Genomic DNA, 18,364 nt, shown 5'->3' on the forward strand with positions numbered 1-18,364 from the left:
GACCGCACTCTTCAACTCGTAACTTCGGAAGCGGAACACTGATGCGAATAAAATTCAATAAAGGCATATGACGACATTACACCTTTCATTTGAGTATATCATTGTAAAAATCGTCTCAGCCACCTCTCAAAAAGTGAGTGCGATTAATTGACACATGCACACACATACGGAGTAGGCGCGGCGAATCGCTTCGCCAAATGGGATCTAACGCTGTCATCACCACCAACGCCAGCGGATATCATTCAGCAAGAGTAGGAGGAGGAGAAGCAGTAACAACAACCGCAGCAGCAGCAGCCCGAGCAGAGCGGGGTGAGCAAAACCTTACAGAAGCCGAAAGTAGTGACAGTGGAGTGCTTGGCGAAGCAGCTCCACAAGTTCGAGGGACGCGAGAAACAATGCTCACCACTCAGAATCCGAAAAGTGCTAGTGTCTGTTGTGAAGAAGTATGAAACGGAAACGCTGAGGGCTTATGTGCCTGAACGAGCATTGACGTCGGCTAAGGTTTCGCTGGTTGGAGTGGAGAACAGGCCAGTTTACGTGACTTCAAAGAGGGCAATAATCTCGCCAGGAGAAGCAGGTGTACCCCTAACTGGGAGTTGCTCTTCGATTTTCAGGAGAATCCCACGATTAACAGCTCAATTATGCAAAATGACAAAATGCAAAATGAGATTATGACCAAATCACTGGGCGAAGAGGCAGAAGTTAAAACCTTAAGCCAGAAGACAGTGAATGTGGGCAATGACTTACATAAGATCACGACTCTAGAGCGTGCTGAGACGTGCGCTGAAGGCCTGGTGCAATCTATGCCAGGTGCACATGACGGTCCGGTTAAAGAAGGGATACGAAGGAACTCAGACAGCGATGATTCGTTTAACGGTAACCGCAAAGTTACGTTTGGACGTTCGCGATGCCCATTGAGAGCCGTCCCACGAGTGAATAAATAAGCGAAGAAATGCTACAAGTATTTGAGCTCTGGACATTTGGCAGGAGCTTGCAAAGGTCTGGATAGATCCGGGATGTGCCGGAAATGCGGTGAAACGAGTAATCTTGCGAAAGACAGGTGGCTTCAAATACCTTGCCTACAAGAGGGCTACTGCAGACCGGTAATGGAGATAACCCAGATAAATCGAAATCATTGTGACACCGCACGGCACATGTTGTAGCAATTTACGACAGAAACTATGTGTAACGTCGCTTTGATTACAAAGTCGTATCAAGTTCCCCCTGATAACGGTAGCGGGGTGGCGGATAGCAAGGGAAAGGCTGCGATAGAAGTTATGGGTATATTCCCCATTCAAGAAGTGGTAGAACGCTCATTGGTGATCGCCAAAATCCACGGCGTCTTCCTGTGCAATTATTACGCATCTCCAGGTGGATAGTTGAGTAGTTCAGTCTAATGCTGGAGCAGTTAACAGTTGATCGGTCGAAAGCCGGTAATCAGTGCTGGTGACTTCAATGCCTGGGATGTTGAGTGGAGCAGTAGATTAACCAACACAAGCGGATGTACCCTGCAGGAATCTTTAGCGAAGTTAGATGAACGATTATACAGTGAAGGTTCCGTTAGCACATTTCGGAGAGACGGGAGAGAGTATTATGGACGTCACGTTCTACAGTCCTTCACTGCCGGCGAATATGAACTGGAGAGTATGCGAAAGATATACCCATAGCGATCATCAAGCGATTCGCTACCGTATCAGCCGAAGGAACCCTTCTGTAACATGGTGAAGGATGACCGGTGATCGAAAGTGAAGGGCGAAATCCTTCAACAAAGACCTCTTCGTTGAGGCACTTCTTTCGGATAATGGAAACGATCTAACAAGAAGGATTGTGACGCCACAATACCGCGAAAACTGGAGCCACGCAGTAGACAGCGTCCAACTTACTGGTTTCGCAAAGCTAAGGATCGCTTTAGCAAGTCAGATTGCCACAAAGAGCTGTGCCAAGAAGTAGACGCCAATCCCCGCGTACCGAGTTGTGATGGCGAAAATGCAGGATCGACGCCAGACGAAATATGCCCGGGTAAGTTCGCAGATTATCGTTGAAGAACTATTCCCCTAGAACAATCCAACTGGCTGGATACCGACACAGTACGACGAAGGAAAAGGGCTAAACACGGAGGATCGGCAAGTGACTAAAAACGAGCTCGCAGAAGTGTCGAGGCGACTGAAATCCCGGTATGGATGGAATACCAAACGGGGCGCTACCAGCTGCGATCCTAGCATATCCGGGCATGTTCAGGATGGTGTTGCAGTAGCATTTAGAAGATGGTAACTCCCCAGAAATATGGGAGGTACCGAAGCAAGTGTTGCTGCCAAAGCCAGGAAAGTTTTCGGCCGATTCTGCTGAATACACTCGGAAACTTCTCCTCATCTTTAACAGGCTGACGAAATGCACGAAGGGCGAGCATGGACTGTTCAAGATGCAGTTCGTATTCCGCAAAGGAGTATCAGACAGTGCTCGAGAGGGCCGAGAATCCATCTTAACAGAAGTGAAGAGGAAATGGATACTGCGCTGTGGTCACCATAGACGTGAAGAATGTGTTCAACAGTGCCGCAGAACTGCACAGAATGAGTGTTCCCGACTATCCATGTCAGATCTGGAGGAGCTACTTCCAGAGCAGACGCTGGCTGCTGTACGAGACAAACGATGGGCAGAAGTCAATGGGAGTCACAGCGGGCGTTTCTCAAGGTTCCATTTTCGGCTCAACTATCTGGAACGGGATGTACGATGGGGTCTTGACAATGCGGCTACCCAGGAATGTAAAAATCGAGCGTTTCGCGGACGACGTGTTACTAACGGTGATGAGTGAGACACTTTTAGAAATGAAAGGGGTAGGTCACAAAAACAATAGACGCGATCGAGATCTAGCCGAACGCGGTCAAGCTACAGATAGCTCACCACAAAAAGCAGGTGTTGTTGATTTGCAATTGCAAAGCAGTTCTGTGGATGCAAATCGACGCCATGGATGCAGATCGATCGCATCGAAGCGTGCACTGGAGTGGAAGTGATATAACCATCAACAATTACGTCGGCTACGCCTGCGAAACGTCGGCGAAGACCACGAAAGCGAGGATCATGCCAGAAAACTGCGGTCCGAGAAGCAACAGGAGACCTGTGCTAGCTAGTTTTTCGTCATCGATATTGCGATATGTGATCTCTACCTAGTGAGCGCGTACAGAACAATATCGTCAGAGGCAGTATGCGTTATCGCCAGGATGATCCCCATCTGCATCACCCTGGCGGAGGATGTCGAGTGCTACAATCGGAGAAACACCACGAGAAACGTGAAAATCAATTCGATGGGAAGGTGACAGCTGAAATGGGATAAGACGGAGAGAGGTAAGTGGACCTAAGGGCTCATCCCAAACTTGTCGATGTGGGTCAAGAGAAAGCGCGGAGAGGTGAACTTTCACCTGACGCAGCTCCTGAAGTATCTTCATCGGTTCGAGCACACTACGCTACCGTTTTTCTTCGAATGTGAGAACATCGAGAGGACATCGTAGCATGTTGTCTTAGAATATCCGAGGTTCGAAGCGACTTGCAGCTAAATGCTTGAAATGAAATGGGAGGACCGGACAACTCGGATAATGTCGTCTACAGAATGATAAGCGACGTAAACACGTGGAACGTGGGCAACAGAGTGGCGACGCAAATCATGATCGCATCACAGCGAAAATGGTGTGATGAACAGCGAGCAACTCTTTCGGGAGAGCCATCACCGGCGGGAAACTCCGTTGGAGTAAGCTAGATCCGCCCGCGGGACTAAATGGAGTAGTTCGTGAACGAGTTGTAAGTTGAACGGTTGAACGAGAAAGTGGTGCTAAATGGCACGAGAAGAGAGCCAAAAGGCGGTAGAGTTGCGGTGCTGAATAGCACAAAGGGGCAGTAAATTGAACAATCTGTAGTTATATATCTCTTGTTTTGACGTGAGTGTTTGTATTTTTTTCTTTTCTTAAGGATTTTTATGGACGTGTCCACTGGAAAACAGACAGAGAAAGAATTACCGGAACGGTGAAAATGAAGAAACAGTGAAAATTCACCTTTTTATTGGAAACACTGAGAAAAGATATGTCCTCAAGCAGGAATCGAACCTGCGATCTCCCAGTCTCTAGTTGAGTGCGTCAATCACTCCGCCATCGAGGAACTGTGATGATGTCATCATATATTCCCAATAGTATTGTGATCTCCGCCACAGCCTCCAATACCTCCCAATTGACCTATCGACCCCCAATGTCTCCTATAAGCAGATCGTCACCACTCCCTCTCATCGATCGGGCCAAATCTCTCTCGTTATCTATTTTTAGGTCCAGTGGGATTGCGCTCAGGCTCAATGGAGCCAAAAGGGGCAGTAAATTGACCAATCTGTAGTTTACCACCCAGATTTTCCTCGTAAAGGAAGAGCACTACCCTAATAAAAAAAATATGCACAAACCTTAACCCATATAATCCAACGATTCCACATATTGTTTGGATTATACCCTGCACAGGTCGTTAGGCTCTTGGAGCATAAGATGTTTAGGGTAATTCTCGACCAACAGCTAGTTTTCGTACTGCCATACAGAAATGGCGTACCTTGTGTGAATGATCGATAACTGGTGATGTATCGAGGAGTGATGATCTAATCCTGTTGAAGGAATAAACAACCCCTCACCGAAGTAATGCCGTAAGGTAGGAGGAACTGAGGAGCAATCTGGTTCGGTGATAAGAGCAGTTGTTTTAGCGGGCCGAGGTGGCTCGCCAACCCCGTTCCCTTTCAGGGTTGCTTTGAAAGTACCTTTAAAAGGGTTACACTTTTCTTCGAACTTATTTCGTTGAAGAAAATCAACTATGAAAAGTTCCAGGATTTGGGTAGGTGTTAGCTCGATTGAATTCCGATGGCCCATTTTGTATAAAGGGTAAAGCATGTTCCGAAGCTATCATTACATCAACCAACCCCGCCCCAATATAATGCTTGAAATGGATTTGAACATAAAAAAATGTATTTAATGTATCTATTTGATGTTTATATATAAATAAGTTATATTTGGTGGATCTTATCAGAATGTTCATCACTTTTATTATTTTTTTACATTGTCTTCCTACGAGTGCTCTTACTATGAATACTTTCATTGCACATCATGAATATTCTGTTCTAATGTTCAATTTAGGCTGCCTGCCAATTTTTAGCCGAAATGCTAATGATGGGACTATCAAGAATACATCAAACAACCACAACCCTTCGACACCAGTTTGGACGCGGGTGGCGTCGTGAAAACTGTCGGATAGTAGTTGAGAGCAGCTTGAAGCAAAATCTGCTGTTGTTCTAAATGTATATACTTCAAGACAACATGTCTTGTATCCGCCATCGAGCCTAGTGTACATACCGTTAATAATTAGACTCACTGCTCTCTCTTCACCGACATCTAAATATTTGAAATCCATGTCTCAAAAATCTGTAGATGGATTACGTTAGTAAAATCATCTCCCAGTCAACTATCAGCCTTATATTACGATCGCACTACAGAGTTAAAACACGTTATAATAATTAGCAGCAAGAAAAATGTCATCTAGATAGTGTTAAAACACGTTTTAAGTCGTAATGTGAACGTAGTACTATTCTGCGTTACGACAGATCATATTTTCGAACGAATGTCGTTCGATCGAAGCAGGCTTTCGTTTGATTTTGTTATTGTTGTAAATAACATTCGTTCCAAAAAGTGATCCGCCGTAATGCATAATCAGGCTGTATAATTTACTAATTATGGAACGTTCGAATAATATTTCTAATTATTATATAACTATTCTCACTAACTCCTTCTGAAATAGCTGTCATTTTCCCAACATTCAATCAATTCACTATTTTACCCACTTTGCCTCGACTCGAGAGTGATCCAACAGCTTCTCTCCCATTTTCCCAGCACAAAATTTCTCGCACATACTACGAACCTAAGTACACCTACTAGCTGTGTAGTCTCACCACCGCCGTCGTCGTCGTCGTTAGCTTAAAATATTAAATTTCAGATTTTCTTTCGCTTCGAGCTGGCAAAGTGGGAGCTGAGCGTATTTTCCATTCGCTGCTCGGTTGTACCGAAAATGAAAGAAAAATTATGTCTTAATGAACGGTTGTAACCTTGTGCCCCAATCCAAGTGGGATACGTCGGTGTTGTTACCTTACGCGAACACGACTTGAGACCTTCGATCCGATCGGATTTTTATGTGTGATTCCGGTGGTGTGAATTTCAATTTTAGCGGTTTTTAAGAATAAAAAAAATCATTCAGTGAAAGTGTAAAATTATCTCAGACACGGTTACAAAGTGTGCAAAGCACAGAAAGTCAATTGAATAGTGAAAAGAGGAAAAAACAGAACAGTCATGAGTATCACGGAAATTAGCACAACGGCATCGACGTCTTCGTGTGACACGGATTGCCACTACAGTAATTATCAGCCGAAGGCGCCTGTTAGGAAGAAACGAATTATGACCATCCTGATGGTAAAGTAATGGAATGAATGTAAAATTTGAGTACGTGCGCTGTATCACAAATAGCCGGTGGTGAAATGTTGTAACACGTTGCGAATAGGACTATTAATAAGTGCACAATTTAAAACGAAAACGCCGCTTTGGGTCACCTGTATTTAACATGTATTTTTTCGTCTATTGTTTCTTTGAAATTGTGCCGAAATGTAGAGAATAAGCAAGGCTACTAAATCGTTGGTAAGCTTACGCGTTTGCGTATTAATGAAATTGTTTCACTCGAGTACCAGCTTAATCCAACAGTAACAGGTTTGTTCCAGTACTCCATTATTAGCTTTTACCGGAACAATTTTCAATTTCTTGATTCGGAGTACTTCCAGTATCTTCTGGTACTGGAACAAATCTAATGATCCCTTATTTCGCCTACTTTATGATGGACAGTCACCTTGGTTACCGTTCAAACAAACTCAAAACCGATGCAGCGTGAAAAAGTTGCCCCGGATCATGATTCACGACTTACATTCTAGAATATTGCACAAATTTTTCATTGGGAAATTTGGTTAAAATAAATTAAATTAATTAGTACGTAACATATCCAAATCAGGTTGACATTACTGAAATGAGAAATTGGAAAATTGCATGAATGAATTATTGTGCGTAACTGACTCGAGAACATCATCGCAACAGACGTCTGAACGTATATAAAAACACATCCCAGCTGCTAGGGAGGCAACCAATTAAACCTTTCCCGGTCTTTGCGTTGGTTGAATGCTTGCATACGGTCGTATAAATATAGCTTCGTTTGGCACGCGGAATGACGCCATTAACACCTAACAACTCCTTCCGTTCTGCTTGTTTGTACCTACCGCACCGCTCTACAATGAACAGCAGCTGATCTTCTGAGCACATTCCTTTCGTTTTTATCCTTGTTTTGTCGCATCACTACGCATCTCCCGTATTCTTCACTTATTTATATAGTAGTAACCTTTCGATCACAATTTTAGCTGAATTTATAGACCACTGAACTAATTTTCTGAATTATTTTTCTTCTCTTCTGATTTGCCCGGCGGCGCACGGAAATGGCATGCTACGATCGAATGGAAATAAAAACGATCATTACAACAACAACAACAACAATGACACACAGATGACGCTGTCGACTAACCGGCCACTGTACGAGGAGGAATGGTTCCACGGGGTGTTACCCCGTGAGGAGGTGGTCCGACTGTTGCGCAACGAGGGTGACTTTCTGGTTCGCGAAACGACCCGGAACGACGAAAGCCAAACCGTACTGAGTGTCTGCTGGAACGGACACAAGCACTTTATCGTGCAGACGACGGCGGAGGTAAGCGGTACCATTTGTTTAATTTTGGGTTCTGTGCGTGCTATATTTTCGCTTGTATCGTGTAAAAATAGACCGCTCTATTAGTCTAAACTCTTTCAAAGAAGAGGATACACGTTTCGAATTCCGGTTTCCTCGTAATTCCATTTCCTATTCCAGGGTCACTTCCGCTTTGAGGGTCCAGCATTTCCCAGCATACAGGAGCTGATCATACACCAGTACCAGTCGGAGCTACCGGTGACGGGTCGTTCCGGGGCGGTACTCCGCAAGCCAGTATTAAGGGAACGGTGGGAGCTTAGCAACGACGATGTGATACTCTTAGATAAGATCGGCCGGGTGAGTTTGCTATCAGTTAATCCCAGTCCGTCTGGATTGCTACAATAATTTCCTTTCCTACACCCGCAGGGAAACTTTGGTGACGTGTACAAGGCGAAGCTAAAGTCCTCCAAGAATACGCTGGTCGCGGTCAAAACCTGCAGAATGACACTTCCCGAGGAACAGAAGCGAAAGTTTCTGCAAGAGGGACGCATCCTGAAGCAGTATGACCATCCGAACATCGTCAAGCTGATCGGAATCTGCGTACAGAAGCAACCGATTATGATTGTGATGGAATTGGTCTCCGGGGGCTCGCTACTCATGTTCCTTCGGAAAAACTCGGCAACGCTAGTGCAGAAGCAATTGATGGCCATGTGTCGCGATGCGGCTGCAGGTTTGTAGACGCTCTCTTACGCTTCAGTAGCTATTAATCTCCGTCTTTCCCACGATCACAGGAATGCGATACTTGGAGTCTAAAAATTGTATCCACCGGGATTTGGCCGCCCGTAACTGTCTTATTGGAAGTGAAAATATCGTCAAAATTTCCGATTTTGGAATGTCTCGCGAGGAAGAAGAATACATTGGTAAGTCGCCTAAAACATTCGGCCTCGTTGAACAGCAATTATCCTGCCCCCTTTTCAGTGTCCGGTGGCATGAAACAGATCCCGATCAAATGGACCGCACCGGAAGCGCTTAATTTCGGTAAATACACCACCCTGTGTGACGTTTGGTCCTACGGTATTCTGGTGTGGGAGATCTTCAGCCGAGGGGACACACCGTATTCGGGTTTGAGCAATTCGCGCGCTCGGGAACGCATCGACGAGGGTTATCGTATGCCAGCGCCGGAGAACACCCCACCGGAAATGTACCGACTGATGCTCAAGTGCTGGTCCTACGAACCGGAGAATCGGCCCCACTTTGATGAAATCTTCACCGTCGTGGATGCGCTGATACTGTGTGCCAAGGACTAGCGTACGGCCCCCCAAAGGGCAAGCGCCGGGCCACAGAATCACAGGTCGAAACAGTGTCTTTCCTGCAGCCGGAAGCTGCCATCGGATGCTGGCAGAAAGCATCGACGACGGCAGAAGACATCAGCGCCCATCGTGGGATCTAGATATCTCTGCTCGTCGGTGATGATGTTTGCTGCTAAAGCTTGAACGCTGGATAGAAACTGTTCAGTTTTTATTTTAATTGTTGTTTTAACTTATTTCTAAGTTGGCAGAGTTTTAGGTTGAATAAAACCGTTAAAGATTTTAGTTACTGCAAACGCCCTACAACGAACATTATACGCAAGTGCAAATGAAACGAGATTTGATTGAACGGTTATTTAGGTAGGTAGCTAGGTTTGTTTACAGTAAACGAGTAGGAGTTCGAATGTGGCCAAAAAAGCTGAGAAATGCTTGCTTAGATAGGAGTATGTTGTGATACGAAGGGAATTTCATCTATCGATCTTGTTAAGCAGTTTATTAGTAAATCATTCAAAAAAAAATCTATCATGACGCATAATCTTAACCAGTAAAGTGGCTCATTAATAGTCGATTCGAATATAAGTTAGGCCTTATAAACTGTAATAATAAAACGCACACATGTTTTGGTAAGTTTTAAGGTAAAGGTCACTACAATATAGTATAATAATCAATAATGGTTTCCTTAACCGTGATCCGTGGCAACAGGACCCATTAGAAACACAAAAGCGTATTTAATACGGTAACCTATGCTGAAAAATTGCTTAGTTGGGAATATTCTACAGTAACAAACGCTACTCTGCCGATCGAACATTGTATGTAATTAGGTTTTTGAATTCAATCTTGCTGCAAATTGCAAATCAAAAACAGTCCGTAATAATATTTACAAACATTAAAGGTATCGATACATATTTTATTACAAAAATGTCTTTTTGGACCGGTGTTTGAGTGATTATATCACCCGAAGTCTTTCGCTTGTGTATCGAGGTCTACTGTAACAAATGTTTGAAGGGAAGATCCTGTTCCAGTAACACTATTTCTCCCTAGGCAGCATGTTGCGGTGTATCCAAATTCGTATATAAAAGGGCACATACTTAACATTAATGAAGTTTATTTTTTTTGTTTCTAGTTCTTCTCATCAGTAGCATATAGACCTTGTAAAATAAAAGTTGGCTGTACCCAAATCTCGTCACAAAATTGCCTCAAATCACAAATGGTTCTCAAAGAAGGTAAAAAGTGGTGCACTGACCTTAATAACGTTGGCCGTCGTCATCATACGATCCCGGGAGTCGCTTGAAGGTTTCCTCGCCGTTGTGCTCTGTTGGCCGAAGTTGGTAAGGCTCATTCAATTGCATCGGCCAAATTGTATGGGAATACGCCAACTTTTCCTTCCGTTTACCTCGCCACCAACTTTCCTCTGCCCCCGCGAAATCTATAGCGGACCCTACACGAGACAAAAATATTGTCAATAAATATATTGACAAGACTGCTTCAATCCATCAATCCTACTTAAATTCTACAGAATCAATATTTTCAAGTTGACATTACACCATCAATATATCGATCAACATGTTTTATTGTCTATAATGTCTGCTCGTGTAGGATCCGCTTATAACATCACCAGCCGTCAGTATCCGCTCATCCAGTTTGTTTTCCCGGCAGCTTTAGATAACTTTACACTTTATATTCTGGGTGACAGTTTTATTCTTCAAAACGAGTTGATTAGTATCGTCTGGTTCCAGCACCTGCACAAAATTGTCCGGAAGCAAACCGGTCCTGCCGGCAGCCGTCAATGTGCCATCCCTCCAGGTAATGATGCCTCCCTTCCTCAGCGGCAGTTCATTTGCTTCTTTTGCCGTGTTGTCGTACTCCTTCCATCCACTAGGAAACTGTGCTGAACTCCTTTTTCTACCACTGTTCCACACGGCACATCGGTGACTCATCGATTTGCACCCCGATGAAAATGGTGGGAAACGTCTCTGCCCGGTTCAGGTGTCGTTTGCGATAGCGACGTCTACTTTTCTATCAAGAGAACCGTGCTTTAACTTGAACGATTTACCGGTTGTGAGAAAATCACTTTTTCCCACCAGAACAACTAGCACTGATTCAGAAAGATGTTGAAAATGCGGAGTTTTTCACAAAAATAGCTCTGACCACGCCGATGAAGAAAAAATAACGTAAAAAAGCACCTCACCAACAACGCGCCATTGCTCTTTCCCATTTTCCATGTTTTTTTTTCCATCTTTGACGTTTTTACTTACGCCCCGTCCAGGGTGGCCACATAGAATTCCTTAATATCGGTAGGGTCACTAAGAGTTTATCGGTAGGCCGGGTTGTTGTCCCAAAAACGTAGTATTGACATAGAATTGTAAAATACTGACAACACAGATCTCAGACCAAATCCAACCCAAAAAATGAATATTGAGTAGGATGTGTCCAAAATCAATAAAATCGGTAGTTTTCGGTAGGAATAACAAAATATCGGTAGTTTTGCCTTGGTCGTCTGTGAATCGATAGGGAAGACCAAAATCGGTAGGACTACCGATAAATCGGTAGGTCTGGCCACCCTGGTCCCGTCTGCTGGCAGAAAATTTTTTGCTTGTCAAGCGAGTGTTTTTAGTCGCACACCTTCTTCTGTCGGGTATACCGCGCACACCTTCTGTCGGGTATGTCGTGCACGCTTATCACAATTACCTTCATTTAATTTTATATAATTTTACATAATTTGATTTTAAAATTCAATTCAATAAGCACATTGTCTTAACCCTTAAATGCATACTGCTGTCATTTGGCAACATACCGAATTTTATTATATAAAGCCTCAACAAGAGGCATCCATCCAGTGAGTATACATTTATTAGAGCGGACATTTCCGTTTTAGAATCGACATTTACGCTTGATTTTGAGTCGACTTTTAAAGATTCTTAGCCCATTCATAACGTTAAAGATCTTTCGATCCTCTGAGGGTTACGGCTAGGTGATGGGTTCTCTTGTCAGTTGTTTAAAATCGCTTTGAAAGGCGAGAAAAAGGCAAAATTGCATGAGGAGTACGATTTCCTGCTGTTTCTTCAGTTTAGTTTTGCTTCGTCGAAGTTGATAATGTGGCGCGTAGCTTTGAGGCAATCGTGGATACTGACTGAAGACTGAATTAGTCATGAACCGTTGCTAATTAATAAACCTCGATACACTCTGCATCCGGAGATGTAGTACTGTCTGGAAAATTTCACTAGGCCCCATCAACATTAAATTGTCTTCTCAGTCTAATCAAAAACCGCTTCTTTATAAAACGATAAAATTTATTCACAGATATAGTTTAATCAGCTCATCACTAACAGCCGAAGGTGTCAGTATTCCCAAATCCGTGAAAAGCAGCGTAATGTAAACGGGTGGCGTATAGTCCACCATCGGATGCGCTTTCGAGATATCTCCTAGGCTGCTTTTGGGATACTGTGGAACAAAACGCATTAAACTGACACTCTCAACTCATTTTCAAACCATATCCTACCTTATAATCATCCGGCAGGTCTCGCTGATTTAACGGATACAACCGGGTAAACTTAAAGCTTTCCACAAGCACGTAAAAAGGTTTCTTCATCTCCCGGGCACACATGGCCATCGTAAACGTTCCGATCCGATTTATGATACCACCGCTTTCCACGACTCCCTCGGCTCCGACAAACACCAGATCAACCGTCTCCATCACATAACCGACCGCCGAGTCCAGAATCAGTGTACACTCGATTCCCTCAGCCTCCAGCTCTTTCTGCATCTGTTCCCTGCAATACAAGCCTTAGCCTTTTACATTGCCAGTTTCTTATTTCACCTACCCCTGCTTATCGATGAAGCTCTGGGTGCAATAAACCTGAAAGCGTTTGTTCATTTTTGCCGCCAGTATCAACGTATCTCGTACCGTTCGTGACCGGGAGTGGGTCAAAATGCGACACCCATCGCTGATGAAGCCGGTGGCCTGTTTCGCAAGGATGTGCCGGCTTTCCAGCAGCTTGTCTAGGAAAAGTTTTCCCCGGCTCAGCATAATCTGTCGAACTTCGGCCATTGTTTTATCGTCAAACTTTGCCAGCGTAATAAAGCGCGAGAACAGTTCGCTTCCGGACACAACTGACGTCATCGGTTTGTTCGTGTTGCGCATGGACTGCACCGCCGCCTGGATGGTCGAGTGCAGTTCCTGTACGGTGTCAACTTAAATGGTAAATTGATTCAGAACGTTGCTAGCAAGTTGAAATAATACCATAAATCACTTACATTTAGTTTTCTCCAACACCATCAGCAACGTTTTGATAGCAGCAATCCCGGATGATAGACTATCATCTTTGTCCAAAATGCCGAGAAAGTACCGTTCGACATCTACGGGAGGAAACAAAACCAAAAGCTACAGATACCACAGCTTGAAGGAACTCGATAGTAGCTTAGTAACTTACCAAATTTTTCGGCTGTCTGCTTCATTAGGAGAAATGTGTATTTTAACTCTGCAACTATTTCCTAGTCCTATAACTCGGTGTAAACTAACAGACTTACGTGAGAATAATAAAATACAAATAGGTCCAGTCTAACTAATAACCTGACGAAAATCCGGAAAATCCACGCATCCAGTAAGCGCAGAGATGCCAGGTACTTTTTTCAAATGTCTGCAATAATAATTTTAAAAGTCTGGGAAGTACAAAAAATGTTCGGCAAGCTAGTGTAACCAAGAGCCTTTATATTCAAAAATCTGCAAATATCTGCAACCAAACTAAAAAATCTGCAAATATCTGCAACCAAACGGAAAAATCTGCAAATATCTGCGTCATCGAAAAAATCTGCAGCTTAAATTAAAAGTCTGCGAATTTGCAGACTTGTCTGCAAATCTGGCATCTCTGAGTAAGCGAAACTTAATTTTGACAGTTCGATTTGTTTTCATTGTACACGGTAAAAAAATATCACGTCTAATCGAAAAGCTTTTGCACTTGAATAAGTTTGTCTTGCCTTACTACCAATTAGGCAATCCATGAGACGTTTCTGATCAGCTGATTATTTCTTGTTTACTTATTCTGACGTTACTCCGAGGGGTGCGACGTCCGACAATATCGTTGATTCGATCCAACATCAAACGAATCGGACTAACGAAGTTGTTTGTCGGACGAGTTTTTCTGTTCGCAGGAGTAGACTTGTTGACAGAACCCACCGCTGAATTGTCAAGCAAACGTCTAATGGATTGCCTAATTGAAGTGATTGATAGCATTGATTCGCTAGTGGGACTTCCATTGGACAGACGAGTTTTGCATTCCATTTCAAAAACACGGCCACACAAGAGATAACATACGAAAAGGTCATATAATGATAAACGTCCAGAAACATTGGAAAACGTGATTTTTCGTCATAATTGAACGAATAATCATTGTTTTATTCCATACCATTATTCACCTCAAATTTTAAAATTTGGCACGTTGATCATCCTAAAGGGTTTATTCTTTAATTTCCATCACACAAATTTGCAACTTTCATGAAGTGTAAACTTAACCACGGAAAACGGAATTTCAAAACATACAAAAAATCCGAACGAGAACAATTCAACAAAAATTGTTTCCGACGGTGAAAAAGGTGCTTTTATTAGGTTTAAAATTCGGTACTATTCAGATACTGTTGGATTTTTTAAGAAGCAGCACAGTTGTTGGTTTGACGGTTTGGAGAGATCTCGGCGGAAAATTTTCCATGATCAAATCCCGATACAAATCCTGTGGCCCATTTCCCGAACTGTAAACTATAGCTTTTAGGCTAAAGGTTTACAGTTCAGAAAATTTGTGTCGGGATTTGATCAGGGAGAATTTTAAACCAAAAACTCTGCTGCTTCTAAAAAATACCAACAGTATCAAACTAGCATCGAATTTTAAAAATACTATTTTCCCCGTCGGAAACAATTTATGTTGAATTATTCCCGGTCGGATTTTTGTGTAGCGAGTTTTAAAATTCCGTGACGTTTCCCACGGTTGGGTTTAAGGCTAGTTTACAGTTCGGAAAACTTGTCACGGGATTTGGTCCCTGTTTATTTTAAATGGAGCTCGGGATTTCAAATCCCGTGACGGGAAATTAGTCTACTCAAAAATGCACATATTTGCAACATCTTCAGTAGTCTAAACAGCCGTTGTTTTCGGAACATTACCGAAATGTTCCGTTTCCGCCGCGGACTCCGATGCAGACCGATAATTTGCAAGTTCCGCTACGATCCTTAGTTTGCAGATTAACTCGCTTGAAATATTTCTTAAGGATTTTTCACCCATTATTAAGATCAATATACCCATTGACATTACCTCATCGAGTAGTTGTGAAATTGATCAAAACTCGACAAACATATGATTATGGCCTAAAAGCCAACTGTCAAAATCCATTTTGAATGGAAATTCCGGAAAAACCGTTACACGCCAATCACAGATGTTGGTTGTAAATGAAAGAGAAAAGTTTTTTCTTTCATAAACTGTTGTGAACTGTGTTCGACTAGTAACGGTTTGCCTGGAATTTCCATTCAAAGTGGATTTTGACAATTGGCTTTTAGGTCGTAATCATATGTTTGTCGAGAAAAGTACTCATTGTTAGAAACAAAAAATACCCATTTTTTTGACAGCTCGAATAATTTCCAAAAATGGGCAATTTGAATACATAAAATGGGTAAAAAAATTTACCGTGTAGCAAGAAACCAACTTACTTAAAAATGGCATATGTTTTCACCTCTTATATTATCATCTTGAAACCAAACAACGATGTTTACCCCAGCCCTCTGGCAACCCTATACCATCATATGGAGTTTGACAGCGACCAACATATATGGGGCGTTATAGCTATAAAGCCCCAAACAAAGAATTATGTTCGGCTCTATACACGATATTCAAACATTCCACACGATGTTTTGCATCTTGTGGGATGATTTAATACCATATTATTCAGAAAATCGACATTTAGTAACTAATTACAGCTTTTAATCATTCGATTCAAAATTAATGTTTTGATTTTCATGGCAGTGATGTTGGCTGTACAGAGACGTCGTCCTTGACAGGGGGCTGGTTTACCCTATATCATCTGCGCACCCCTTGAACATGTGTTCAGCTCAAATGCCAAAGTGACGTATATCGTAAACAATATAAAATCATATAAAATCGATCACCATCAGCGTTTGTTAGCCATCTTGTCCGAAAGTTTTTCACCGGGGATTTTTCGATGGCAGAAGCCCTTCCAGAAGTGTAAATATTTTCATTTTAATCGACTACCACTATATTTAATTTACTATGTTTCTTTTTCTTTCAACCAGCCCATCTAACGATCCGACCCAGTTTTGTCGGCTGTGCTTCTCGCTGGAGAACATGCACTGGGTCATCCGTACCAACGGAACTGAGGTGGATCGGCCCTTCATCGATACTATTGTTTCCTGTCTAGGTGTGTGGCTCAAGCTGGATGAGGATTTTCCTTGTGCAGTATGTCGGCGGTGTACAGCGGAAATGGAACGAATACTTGATTTCCGCGAACAGTGCCGTCTCTGCGATGAGGCACTTAAGCAGAAGCGACAGGAGGATCCTACGGCGCTAGTTCTTTTCTATGATTACCCTAAGGATCGGGTGTTTATGGATGTACCACCGAAAATGGAATTCGTTGTGGATGATACGAGTGAGTTTTTGCTTTCATATAACGAATCTGTTTTTACAGAGTACTTCCAGTTGCAGATGTAGAGAATGAACCATTTCAATTGGAAGTTATGACGGACGAGGACAACAAAGAACAGATAGTGAAACTTGAAGAAGATATTTCAGTAAATCAGTCAGAGAAGGAGTTGGCATTAAAGAGGTATCTTGTAAACGTCTTTAATTTTTTTGAACTTCATCCTTTCGATAGCTGACCTTGTTTCGATCGCTCATGTATGACTCTATTGCAGCTATTTTGAATCATACGCTAGATGGTCCCAACGGACATTAACAGCGAAAGATGATGACGAAATGACGGTAGTTGCACCAGAAACATTGGAGCAGGAGAGACTGGCAGAGATACATCCCGAATTGTTTCCCGACAAAGACGATTCGGTCAATCCAAGGAGTATTGGTTGGTGTTGCTTATGTAGGCGAAACTTTTGTACTGCCACAAATCTTAAGAGTCATCTGGCACAAATGCACTATGAAAACGGTGGATTCAACTGTACTGTCTGCTGTAAGAAATTTCCCACCTACCTACAGCTCAGAGAGCATGCTTTGCGACACGAAACACAGCTAATGATCAGTTGCGACAAGTGTGGAATACAGTTCAGAAGGTCACATGAGCTAGAGGCTCATCGCAAAACGGATGGTTGCCGGGTTCGTACTTCTATGTTTGGCAAATGCCGATACTGTGACAGAATGTTTTCAAATAAGGGACGCTACATTTTTCACCTTAAGGCATTGCATCCGGATAAACCAATACCAAATTTACCTGGCATACGACCCTCGCACCATTCTCAGCAGTCAACTTCTCGTGCAGATGCGCCACAGGATAAGTTAATACATAATTCCACAGGCGGAGTCCGAAGAATTGATAATAACGGACAATTTGTCGTCCTTTTCCGAAAAATTCTCCCAAAGCCAGAGCCATCTTCAGACAGGATAATCCAAACAAATGAGAGCACATCGTCTCGGACTGTACAAAACGGTCGATTCATGGCATCTCTGGAAAAACTTAACACAAATCAACAAGACAAACGCCTACAACCAGTTCCACAAGCTCAGGTAGACCCGGCCGAAATAATCTGCACTGGCTGTTTCGCACAGTTTGACGATCTGCCCGATTTTACTACCCACCTGCAGCAGTGCTGCGCTACAGCTGACAATCCTGTAGCATCAGCGCCAAAACCGTTCTTGTTGTGTCGTTGTGACGTCTGTAGTGACATTTTTGATCAAATCGATCAATTTTTAGAGCACCTACAACAGCACGATCGTCCGTTCGATGTGAAACCCCACGACTGTTCTTTGTGCATTGAATGGAGACTAAGGTCGACGCAGGATCCGCGACCGTGCACTCCACCATCAATACTAGGCGAATAATTTTCTCTTGCTGCTACGGTTAAGGTACATGTTTATTTATTTGACTCTGTTCAATAAAACAAGCTTCATAATAGATTTTTTAGTGTTTGAAATTCTTAATCTTGTACACTGGCTAAACTGCTAGATCTGTCGAAAAAGGTCAACTTGCGCAACGGAATGTAGTACTGCGGTTTTGATAGGCTATTATGTAGCCATGATTGTGACTATAAATTTTCTTAACGTCACTCTAGGCGAGGGAACGGA

At 42.9% G+C, this 18,364-nt stretch overlaps 3 protein-coding genes across 9 annotated transcripts in view; 2 read left to right on the plus strand and 1 right to left on the minus strand.

The window, feature by feature from the left end:
- LOC131676714 (tyrosine-protein kinase Fer) overlaps nucleotides 1–9,999 on the plus strand; it is a 71,758-nt gene extending 61,759 nt beyond the window's left edge. For 3 of the 5 annotated variants that reach the window (XM_058955979.1, XM_058955980.1, XM_058955981.1), the window contains 5 exons: nucleotides 7,600–7,797; nucleotides 7,954–8,130; nucleotides 8,200–8,503; nucleotides 8,565–8,693; nucleotides 8,752–9,999. In XM_058955979.1, coding sequence (XP_058811962.1) covers nucleotides 7,600–7,797; nucleotides 7,954–8,130; nucleotides 8,200–8,503; nucleotides 8,565–8,693; nucleotides 8,752–9,080 — 1,137 coding nt within the window. In that variant the 3' untranslated portion in view covers nucleotides 9,081–9,999. Of the gene's footprint in view, nucleotides 1–61; nucleotides 6,471–6,665; nucleotides 6,693–7,599; nucleotides 7,798–7,953; nucleotides 8,131–8,199; nucleotides 8,504–8,564; nucleotides 8,694–8,751 lie in introns of those variants that run through there. The other 2 variants (XM_058955982.1, XM_058955983.1) reach the window with 2 other exon arrangements.
- A 2,350-nt stretch (nucleotides 10,000–12,349) lies between these two features.
- Nucleotides 12,350–13,688, minus strand: LOC131676721 (translation initiation factor eIF-2B subunit alpha). The gene is made up of 6 exons (XM_058955988.1): nucleotides 13,651–13,688; nucleotides 13,511–13,594; nucleotides 13,335–13,436; nucleotides 12,902–13,271; nucleotides 12,580–12,850; nucleotides 12,350–12,521 (listed from the first exon to the last, which is right to left on the minus strand). The coding sequence occupies exons 2-6, from the start codon at nucleotides 13,533–13,535 to the stop codon at nucleotides 12,375–12,377; spliced, it is 915 nt and encodes a 304-aa protein (XP_058811971.1). The 5' UTR covers nucleotides 13,536–13,594; nucleotides 13,651–13,688; the 3' UTR covers nucleotides 12,350–12,374.
- A 2,476-nt stretch (nucleotides 13,689–16,164) lies between these two features.
- Nucleotides 16,165–18,223, plus strand: LOC131676722 (zinc finger protein 354A-like). 3 transcript variants are annotated; one of them, XM_058955990.1, is made up of 5 exons: nucleotides 16,165–16,300; nucleotides 16,369–16,721; nucleotides 16,772–16,898; nucleotides 16,987–18,145; nucleotides 18,205–18,223. In XM_058955990.1, exons 1-4 carry the CDS (start codon nucleotides 16,278–16,280, stop codon nucleotides 18,119–18,121), a joined length of 1,638 nt encoding a protein of 545 aa, XP_058811973.1. In that variant the 5' UTR covers nucleotides 16,165–16,277; the 3' UTR covers nucleotides 18,122–18,145; nucleotides 18,205–18,223. The 3 variants fall into 3 exon arrangements, with proteins under 3 accessions (XP_058811973.1, XP_058811972.1, XP_058811974.1); XM_058955989.1 differs by lacking the exon at nucleotides 18,205–18,223 and having other exon boundaries at nucleotides 16,987–18,196; XM_058955991.1 differs by lacking the exon at nucleotides 18,205–18,223 and having other exon boundaries at nucleotides 16,778–16,898; nucleotides 16,987–18,196.
- The last annotated feature ends 141 nt before the right edge of the window (nucleotides 18,224–18,364 follow it).

The sequence above is a fragment of the Topomyia yanbarensis genome, chromosome 1, assembly GCF_030247195.1.
Source record: "Topomyia yanbarensis strain Yona2022 chromosome 1, ASM3024719v1, whole genome shotgun sequence".
Taxonomy (NCBI): Eukaryota; Metazoa; Arthropoda; class Insecta; order Diptera; family Culicidae; genus Topomyia; species Topomyia yanbarensis.

What these genes read in the sequence shown, in the direction of transcription:
- LOC131676721 (XM_058955988.1), bottom strand. Translation starts at nt 13,535, where the DNA reads ATGAAGCAGACAGCCGAAAAATTTG. An exon ending in AGCTTCATCGATAAGCAGGG is followed by an intron (nt 12,851 to 12,901) that starts GTAGGTGAAATA and finishes CTTGTATTGCAG; the next exon opens with GGAACAGATGCAGAAAGAGC. An exon ending in ACCTGCCGGATGATTATAAG is followed by an intron (nt 12,522 to 12,579) that starts GTAGGATATGGT and finishes TTTGTTCCACAG; the next exon opens with TATCCCAAAAGCAGCCTAGG.
- LOC131676722 (XM_058955990.1), top strand. Translation starts at nt 16,278, where the DNA reads ATGGCAGAAGCCCTTCCAGAAGT. An exon ending in GCAGAAGCCCTTCCAGAAGT is followed by an intron (nt 16,301 to 16,368) that starts GTAAATATTTTC and finishes TCTTTCAACCAG; the next exon opens with CCCATCTAACGATCCGACCC. An exon ending in AAGGAGTTGGCATTAAAGAG is followed by an intron (nt 16,899 to 16,986) that starts GTATCTTGTAAA and finishes ACTCTATTGCAG; the next exon opens with CTATTTTGAATCATACGCTA.